Here is a 10,707-nt window from a genome sequence, read left to right on the forward strand (position 1 = left end):
ATCGATCTGCTTAGGTTCTATTGGTTTCATCCTCTTAATCTGGCGCTTTGAGTATGTTTGCTCAGTCTTGCGTTTAATAGTGTTGTTCCATTTTAACGGATCTGTAGAAGATTATAGAACATATACTTGCGTGGTTTTGACGGTAATCTTTATGGTTAACGTTCAACTACCAAAACTTTTCCAAATTTTAGAATCAAAAGGTCTAAAGTTTTATAGAAACATATATATTTATATGTTTTCTTTTTCTATGAGTTATTCTTGTTTCTTGTTCTATTAGTATATATATACTATATATATTATGGCAAGCCAAACAGGAAATATATAGCAAACACTGATATATATGGAATGAAAATGATATATATGGAATGAAACTCAATATATATGGAATGAAAACTGATATATATAAAATGAAACTCAGTATATATAAAATGAAAACTGATATATCAACTTATTTATATTTATATTAAACAAATACAAATAAGAAAACAAGCCAATAACCATTCGAGCTATAATAGTCTGGATTGAGGGATGATTTAATCTAAATCTTCTCTGTAAAAGCGATAATTTCCTCAAAAGACTCCAAATAACATCAGGCGTTTGATCGGTGGGATAAATCCATTAATCCCCGAGCACTGGTGCGTCAGCTACTGTACCAGGCAGGATGAATAAGTTAGTGAGGAGATCAGTGATCTCCAGTCCGATTTCATATCAATTCACTCCCACTGTTAAAGCGCACTGCTCTTCCCCGCTCTTTGGCACCGGGGAGCCGTGGTGCCCTTTTGATCATTTCAGTCTCTGCTTGGCACAATAGTCCTGATTGGCTGAAGGGCTGAGAAGGGGGAAAAGGCTTTAATTAAGCAGATAATCTGGGTTTGGGATGAGAGCAGATCAGTTTCAGAGAGAGAGGCAGAGTATAGCTTATATAGACTCTGCTGCGCCTGCATCAGCATTCTGCAACAACTGCATCTATCTATCTATCTATCTATCTATCTATCTATCTATCTATCTATCTATCTATCTATCTATCTATCTATCTATCTATCTATCTATCTATCTATCTCAGGATGTTCATTCATCTGGACGTTTATTATTATACTTTTATCCTGATGTTTCACATGAAATCTTGCTGCAGCTGGTAAGTCATTGACTGCATGTAAAAATAGCAAAAATTCAATTAAATGTTCAATGCTCATGCCCTGTGTTAAATTCTTACAAAAAGCATCATTTATATTTGAAATGTAAGTTACGAAAAATGTAACTGTAAAAGGTTTTTTGAAAAATACTGTTTTTAATTTCTGTTCAGACTCATGAATACATAAACACGATTATTGTTAAAATAAATTATCGAAAGACACAACTGTGTTAATGTATAAGCTTAATGCATTGCTTTTGGATTTGATTGAATTACTGGAGAAAGAGTTATTGCTGTTGTTATTGTTATTCTTAGACTAGCAGAAATTATATTTAATGATAGGCATACTTGTGTCCAAATCTGCAATACTTTAGTTTAACAATTTAAGAACGTACAATAGGCTACACAATGATAATAATAATAATAATATTAATAATAATGATATTAATAATAATAATAATAATAATGTTTATTATTTTCACATAAAACATATTTTATCCGCACAATTTTAAATAGTAAAAGTAAATTATTTAACGTTGCTGTCCAATTGGACTCAAAGTTTCATAATTTGGAGAGAAATTTAAGATAGACATTTTAAACGCGTTTTTCTAAAGCTTATTTTATGTTTGATCAATGTTTATAGGCTACCCTGTTTTTGTTTGTTGTGAGTAATAATTTTGGTTTTTTTTTTTACCGTTGTTTTAGCTAATTAACTGTATTTTATTAAATTAAGTTATGAATTATTTGTAACCATTTCGTTTAACACAATCTGTTTAGTAAAACATTATTGGTCCTGTTTATTCAGCGTTTGCATTTTGGTGATTATCAGAAGAAAAACAGTATCATGAGATCTGCTCTGTTCGTCGTATATATTATCGGGTCCTACTTTTTGTTGGGATAAAATCATTTTTAAATAAAAGTTATGCCTTTCAGTTTTTTGTCTATAAGCAAAAATGTTTAGTAATTTGTTTTTTTTCAGTAGTAATGTTTGTTTTGTAGTAATGTTTAATGCTTTTTCGTTATTTTCCGCAGTTCTTAGTAATAACAATCAGAATACAGAATACAGAATTATAGTTTTATGATGGATACATAAAATCACTTGTCTTTCGTATCTGCTCGTTATGAAAAACAAGACGTTTACCACTGAGAAACTACATGCTTTTATAAGAGTTTTTATAAGAGCTTTTATAAGATTTTTTTGTTTAATTATTTTAATTCAATTTATTTAATATCTTTTAAATGTTTTAGCTCCTGAGTTGAGATCTTGCTGATCACTTAAAGTCATCACTTAAAGTTATTGTAAAGCACTTTGTAAACTAAATGTTAAAAAGAAATATTATTATTATTATTTATTATTATTATTATTATTATTATTATTGACAAGAGCAATACTTGTAATTATAGATGAAACACTTAATTGTTATTTTTTTGTTTTTAACTAAAGAGATAAATTAGTATGTCAATTAATTATTAATGAATAATCTTTTTTAAGAAAATATTATTTGAATGCAATACTTACATTAAGGAAAATGCAGTTATGTTTATTTTCTTTAATAAAATATATTGGACATTGAACTCTGTTTTTATTAAAAGTGTTTACAGATGTACTAAAATCACATTATTTCAAAATACCATGTGTCTGGATACTGATCTATCTATATCTATCATTTAATTGTTAAGTTTAGTTTAATTTATATGTTTCATAAGTTAATAAATAAACAATATATCAAATAATTATTACTGAATTATAATACTTATAATCCACAGGCATTGATATATACTTTTACAAAAACATACTGCATGTGTTAAGACATAGTGTTGTTGACTGGGAGATCTTACACTTTTTCTTAGTTAACAAGGTGCTCTATTTTCCAGGTCAGTGAATAATTTTCTGATGACTGGTCCAAAGGTAAGCCACATTTCTTTTGATCTTCTACCAAGATCAGAAATGTATCTGAAATTATTCTGGCATTCATTGACTTAAGTAGATTAATACTTTAAGATACAGGATTACATTGTAAATTGTGACAGGATTTATCTCTCTTCATGTTGGGTTTTATTTCCTTGAACATGTTAGCTTTTCTGATACAGTGACATCACTCATTTATTTTGGCATTGCTTTATCCCATTCCCTTCTAACATAAAGTTGTTGGAAGTCCATTTAAGTGGTCTGGGAAAGTGGCTCTGCTACGTGGCCATTATTAGCACACCAGTAACTATGAGAGCATCTATAGTACAATTGTTTATCTTAGACCTCTTGAGAGAAAATACTGTGGATCAGTCACAGTTTCAGCAAGTAAAAGCAATACTTCAGCATTTTTCATTCTAAGCTATGTTAATTGTATTTTTAATTTTTGCAATCTAAACAATATGTTTTTAAAACTTTTAAAACCTTCACTGTACTTAAAGAAAAAATATTTACTAATTAATTTCGTTGATTAGTAATAAACTGGCTTAACTATAATAGTAGTACAAGATTGTTTATTAAATTCCATCAGTTACTATTTTAGACATGTGACTGTACAAAAGAAAAAAACTATGAACCAATACTTCATTAGAATCCACCATATTAATACTCCTCTCCTGTTGTAAACATGCCTATTAATCTACCATTCTGCCAAGTCTCAAATGTTCTCCACTGGATTCTAATGTGCTCACTGGGGAGGTCATTGAAGTACACCAAACATCTTGCCATGTTCACAGCAGCTATGAATCAGATAAATTGTGGTCTAGAAGAGATAAGCGTTGTCACACATCAACACACTTAACGTGTGGTATTTAGGCAATGCTCTTGGGTATTAGTCTGTCCCGGGGAATAAAACATTCACCCATGCACTTACCTACTCATACCAATACACCTTCTGCATGATTCTGGGAGTTGTAGAAAATCAAAACGTGTTGTATGCCTTCGGACTTGTGGGAGGAAACTCACGCAGACACAGGGAGAACATGCAAACGCCACACAGAAATACTGCTTCATCAATCAAACACAGGTCCTTCTTGCTTACATGCTTGGTTACAGAACTTGCAGTGTATAATGTATTGCTTTATGTAACAGTTTAAGTTTACATTCCCTGATGCAGCAGTGCATTGTGTTTAGTGCATGCATTACAGTAGCATGATTTTTCTGGATTCTCTAAATCTTTTAACAATAATATGTATGGTAGATGGTAAAAAGTAAAAAACCTAAATTATTTGGAATCTTGCATCAAGAAGTTTTTATTTTGAACTTTAACAATTCTCTCAAAGTTTGCTTGCAAAGACTGAGCTTTTGGTGGATCCTTCTGTTATACCCAATCATAATACCCTCACCTGTTACCAATTCACCTGCTTATTGTAGAATGTTTAAAATTGTGTATTTAAATATTAAATGGAGTGGCACAGTGATGCAGTTGGCCCTTTCTGTGAGGAGTTTGCTTGTTCTCCCCGTGTCTGTGTGGGTTTCCTCTGGGTGCTCTGGTTTTCTACCACAAGTTAAAAGACATGCAGTCAGGTTAATCTGAGCAAATAAAATTGCCATAGGTGTGAGTTTGTCTGTGTGTGTGTGTGCGCCCTGTGATAAACTGGCAACTTGTCTGGGGTGTTTCCTGCCTTTTTCCCAATTATACAACCCATTGCTACCATGACAAAAATAAATCACGTGTATTGTAAATAAATAGATGCTGTTTGTAATTCCTGACAAGTGTTGTTGAGAAAAAAATGAAATTACACCATCTGTTGAAACAGCTCCATTTAATTCAGTTGCGCATAAACCAGCAAACAAAATTTAAATGTACATTTTGGTCATTTTGCAGGCTTACCTGATCTATTCCAGCAGTGTGGCTGCAGGTGCTCAGAGTGGGATTGAGGAATGCAAGTATCAGTTTGCCTGGGAGCGCTGGAACTGTCCAGAACGAGCCCTCCAACTTTCCACCCACAGCAGCCTCAGAAGTGGTAAGTGTGTGGAAGGCCTGGCTACAATGTATCTATTTGTGGTTAAACATGTTTTAGGGTTATTCATATAATTAACTGAAAGTTTTCTGTATTTACGTGACTTATTTGAGTACTAATATAAAAAAAAAAAAAAGACTCAAACTCAGTAATTATACAGAATGTTCTAAGATGCTTGAGTGTTGCATGTTAGTTAGTATATAAAACACAATATAGTTATTATCTAAAGTGTTTTGATTACATAAATGTAATTAATTTGCATACAAAATAAATATAATAGATTCCCAAAACATTGATGAGAGAGACTTTGGGTTCTAGGGGTAAACCACTTAAGAACCACTGACTTTAATGATGTTGTGAGACAGTGGGTAAGTAAAATGAATGTCCTCTCGATCTGAAGGGTGTGTGTCAAAGGTCTTCCTTAGACACCTTTCACCAGGGATTTTTTGTGCAACAGGGAACTTGATTAATTTAAGTACCAACTCCTGTCTGCTTAAGAGCTAATGTCAGTTTTGTGCTTCAATGTCTGATCCAACAAACCTAATGAGTAATTAAAAGTATCCAGTCAGGGAGTATGACAGTGCCCTGAAAAACATATTTAGTCTCAACCCTATTTTTTAAATCATGTTCGAACCTGTGTTTTTATAGCTTCACAAATAACTAAAATTTTCACATGAGACATTTAAGTTTTTAGTAAACACAAAAATTAACTATTTGAAATATTAACAGTGCAGCAGGAAGTGCGGGCTTAAGTATTTTCTTAGGTCAGAGAATTAAAATAAAAAAAAGTCCACTTTTGCCTCATTAAACCAAGTGATGTTTTAAAAATCAGTCCTTCCTTGCTATTCTTCCATAAAGGCCATTTTGGTGTAACATTATGAATGTGGTTATGAATAAAAATAACCCTTTAAACAATTTCCTTTCTTTAACCAATTCCCCTTAGTTGACTTAGTTAAGAAGGCTTAATGAAAGGCTTTGGCCTTTTTCCTACAGTATGACATAATGTTAATTATTATTAGAGCAACTGAAATATATATTTATTTTAATATTTAAAGTGCTGAGTTTAAGACTTAAGTTTTTAATGCATGGTATGTGAGTTATTTTCATCTAATTTCTCTTTGCAGCAACACGGGAGACAGCATTTGTTCATGCAATTAGTTCTGCTGGGGTTATGTATACTCTTACAAGGAACTGCAGTCTGGGGGACTTTGATAATTGTGGCTGTGATGATACCAGGAATGGTCAACGAGGTAAAAAATACTGTACTAGTAAAACATGACTAATTATGAGATAACTATGATACGTATATTACGTAATATTATTAATGTTGTAAGTAACAGAAAATTGCTGTTGTGTTTAGGAGGTCAGGGCTGGCTATGGGGAGGCTGCAGTGATAATGTGGGCTTTGGTGAGGTCATCTCCAAACAGTTTGTGGACGCATTAGAAACTGGGCAAGATGCACGCGCTGCCATGAACCTGCACAACAATGAAGCCGGACGCAAGGTATCCAGAATGTCTGAGAAGGGTTTTCCAGTTCCTCTCATGGACTTTAGCCTATGAGAGGGTGCTAGAGATAGTTTGGTGGAGTGGGGGATTTGCTCTTGGACTATAATATGGGGATTGAAATGTAGACCTCTCCCTTGGCCACCAACTGAATTTAAAGTGCCTTTTGAATCATTTTTCAGCGCTTCCAGTGATCGCTTACCACCCAAGAGTTTCATTCATGGCCTTATAAGCAAGGTGCCACTCGTCCCCCCGACAGTGTTTGCGCTGTACCAGATGGGCCTATTTACGGCCTCTGAATGTCCTTTATGACAAGACCTCGACTCAAGATTCTTGGGATCAGTGGTGCGAGCTTAATTAGAGGACCTAGGGGGGCCAGACGTTGCAAAGGTTCTGTATTCTGTTGCTTCTCAAATAAGCATTAAGTTTTATTCCAGAAATAAGGATCTTACATTTATGTTGGTCTTTGTTGCACTTGAGAGAGCCACAGGCAGCACATCCATACAGCTGAAGTGCTCTTTGTTTTTCCTGCCAGTGCCCCGTCTGCAGGTTTTGTCAGTTCACTATGGCACCTGGAGCATCATTGTAACTGAAAAAAAATGCAAAAGAATTCTTTTTCATTTCTTACTGAATGGATTAACCATTGGGTCTGCCAATGCAGAAAATATGTTGACAATGGCCTTGCTAAATAAATACACCCCTTTCCTGTGCCAAACAATTCAGCTCACCATGAAACCTTGATTCTGCCTCCTATCAAGAGCAAATACCTCTCTGAGAAAAGAGATGCTTCCTTTCAAATGACAGATGTTTGTTTCGCCTGAAGTCAAGATATATTATCTGAGAACAAAAGGTGAAAAAAAGAAACAGCCAAGTTTGAACCTTGAACTTGTCCTTCTTTAGCCAAATGAATTCCTCTTTTTTGTCAAGTGGATGTTTTGTATATATAGTTGGATATAGTTGGATATAGTGTAAAAAGTAAAAAGAAGTGTAAAAAGAAGCCATTGAGAAAATGCATCAAGGTACTTAATGCCACTTATATAAGACTAGCATTCTTTCTCTTTAAAAAAAAATAGACCTATGGCAAAAGATGTCAGTAAAATATCTGATATCACTGTTACAATTTTACAGAAATGGTTAAAATTGTCTTTTCTGGCTTGGTGAAGCCATAGTTTTAGGTGGCTCTTGCACATGCACAATTTGACATTTGTGGTAGCAACTCCCAAGAAAGGCCATAATACAGCGGCTTCTACACACGAAGTTGTGCATTAGGATAAAAATATGATCACATTTCGAAGTTGGCTGTCATCTAAATTTGTAATTAATATGATTGTCCAGTTTTGTACTGGTTATTAGATGTAATTAGATTGTTTCATTAAAAGATTGGACTTTGTGCAACAGTAACCATGTTCAGAATTATGCTATTTATTACATTATTTCAATAATTGTAAGTTAAACAGTAGCAATAATGCTTTTATTAAACTTCCATGCATTTTCTTCATAGATTTTATTTTTAAAGCAAAGAAGAAATACATTTTAGCAGTTTTATTACAGGATTTGGGTACCATAGTTACAAAAGGCAGAGGGACCTAGGTCTGCTTCTTAACTCAAGTTACTGTGAGAAGTTTCAAAAGGTCTGCCTATCTAAGTGGGTTTTTTGGGTACTCATATAGACATACGTGATACTCTTCAATGAATTGGTGACCTGTGTAGGATATGTCTTTCTGGGTGGCAACCAACCCCCTGCGAGCCAGACCATGGTAAAATGGTTATTTCAATATAATAAATGGCATGATGGATTAGTGTGTTGCTTGGCCCTTGGGTCCTGGCTTAGAACCTCACCTCAGGCCACTGTATGTGAGAAGGTTAAAAGTATAAGGACACTTCTTTTAATTTATGAATTCATGTGCTTCAGCCACAGTTGCTAATGAGTGCAATAAAATTATATATATATATATATATATATATATATATATATATATATATATATATATATATATATATATATATATATATAAAGAAAAATATACACTGATCAGCCATAACATTAAAACCACCTCCTGGTTTCTACACTCACTGTCCATTTTATCAGCTCCACTTACCATATAAAAGCACTTTGTAGTTCTACAATTACTGACTGTAGTCCATCTGTTTCTCTACATACCTTTTTAGCCTGCTTTCACCCTGTTCTTCAATGGTCAGGACCAATAATAAAACACTCCTACCTAGTTGGTCCACCTTGTAGATATAAAGTCAGAGACGATCGCTCATCTATTGCTGCTGTTTAAGTTGGTCATCTTCTAGACCTTCATCAATGGTCACAGGGCACTGTTGGCTGGATATATTTGGTTGGTGAACTATTCTCAGTCCAGCAGTGATAGTAAGGTGTTTAAAAACTCCAGCAGCATGGCTGTGTCTTATTGACTCATACCAGCACAACACACACTAACACACAACCAACATGTCAGTGTCACTGCAGTGCTGAGAATGATCCACCACCCAAATAATACCTACTCTGTAGTGGTCCTGAGAGAGTCCTTACTATTGAAAAACAGCTTGAAAGGGGGCTAACAAAGCATGCAGAGTAAAAGATGGACTACAGTCAGTAATTGCAGAACTACAAAGTGCTTCTGTATGGTAAGTGGAGTTGATAAAATTGACAGTGAGTGTAGAAACAAGAAGGTGGTCATAATGTTATGCCTGATTGGTGTATGTTCAAATTGTGCAGCAACAGGAATGGCCATCTCCAGTTCCAGCATGACTGTGTTCCTGTGCACGGTCTTTAAAGACATAAAGAAAAGCTTGGTTTAAAGAAACTCCAGTGGCCAGCACAGAGTCCATTGTTGACATATGACGTCTGCTGTGTATAGTGCAATTTCAACTTGCATTATTCAATGCAGCAACAAATGGTCCTGACAATGGCTTGTCAAAGTATTTCCAGGCCTCTGTGGTAATATCTTTCACACAAGCATGCCAACTGTAATGCAGTGCTTTCTGAGGAATCAAGGTTTTTAGCATCTTTTCATAATCACAAAAACAGCTGTAGAGGGTTAAACACCTAAAATTTAAAAAAAAAAAATTTCAGTATATGATGGTCAGGATTTGTTTATATGCCTTTGCTTTAAAAATGTTTTCTACTAAAGTGTATTAGTAATTTATATACTCTGACATCCTCTCTTATACCAGGCTGTAAAAGGAACTATGCAGAGGACATGTAAATGCCATGGTGTATCGGGCAGCTGCACCACTCAGACATGCTGGCTGCAGTTGCCCGAGTTTCGCGAAGTGGGCAACTACCTAAAAGAGAAGTACCAACGAGCCATCAAGGTGGACCTCCTGCGTGGAGCGGGCAACAGTGCGGCCAGCCGTGGCGCCATTGCAGAGACTTTCAGCTCCATATCTCGGAAGGAGTTGGTGCATCTGGAGGATTCACCTGACTACTGTGTTGAAAACCGTACGCTAGGTTTGCCAGGCACAGAAGGTCGCGAATGCTTAAAGAAGGGCAAAAATCTGAATAAGTGGGAGAAACGTAGCTGCAAAAGGCTGTGCAGTGATTGTGGCCTGGCTGTGGAGGAACGCAGGGCAGAAAATATATCCAGCTGCAACTGCAAGTTTCACTGGTGCTGTGCGGTAAAATGTGAGCAGTGTCGAAAGACCGTCACCAAGTATTACTGTGTGAGAGCCAAGCAGATTAAGAACGACAGTGCAAGTCGGAGGAAAAACCTACGCTTAAGGAAGAAGCACTAAAGGGGCTGAAAAGGAAACAGTGTAATCTTACATTTCTTCAGTAACTGAGAATACATTAGCAATAAAACTAATTAAAGGAAATACATCTAGAAAAGAAAAAAAAAGAATATGGTTAATATACATTTATATTCACAGGTATCCACAGGTCTCAGACTATTGGGATACTACTCAGCATGCATTTGTAAGCTAGCACTGATAACCACATTTAACCATACATTAGAGCACATTAAACAAGTAAAACAATCTTGATGAGGTATTTTGTAAATTTCATCAACCAAAATCTGTCTTGTATTTTTGTTAGTTGTAATCTGAATATGCTGAAGCACCTCAATAATGTATTTTGAATTGGCGCTAAACATGCTTAATGTCAGTTTTGTAAATTATGTGTAAATAAGGTA

General features: G+C 34.9%; 1 protein-coding gene across 1 annotated transcript; it reads left to right on the forward strand.

Annotated features, from left to right (window-relative positions):
• The first annotated feature begins 1,064 nt into the window (after positions 1–1,064).
• On the forward strand, positions 1,065–10,309 carry wnt8b (wingless-type MMTV integration site family, member 8b). The gene is made up of 6 exons (XM_062995236.1): positions 1,065–1,135; positions 3,008–3,041; positions 4,927–5,065; positions 6,187–6,312; positions 6,423–6,565; positions 9,749–10,309. Exons 1-6 carry the CDS (start codon positions 1,065–1,067, stop codon positions 10,307–10,309), a joined length of 1,074 nt encoding a protein of 357 aa, XP_062851306.1.
• The last annotated feature ends 398 nt before the right edge of the window (positions 10,310–10,707 follow it).

This window comes from Trichomycterus rosablanca, chromosome 5 (genome assembly GCF_030014385.1).
Source record: "Trichomycterus rosablanca isolate fTriRos1 chromosome 5, fTriRos1.hap1, whole genome shotgun sequence".
NCBI lineage: Eukaryota > Metazoa > Chordata > Actinopteri > Siluriformes > Trichomycteridae > Trichomycterus > Trichomycterus rosablanca.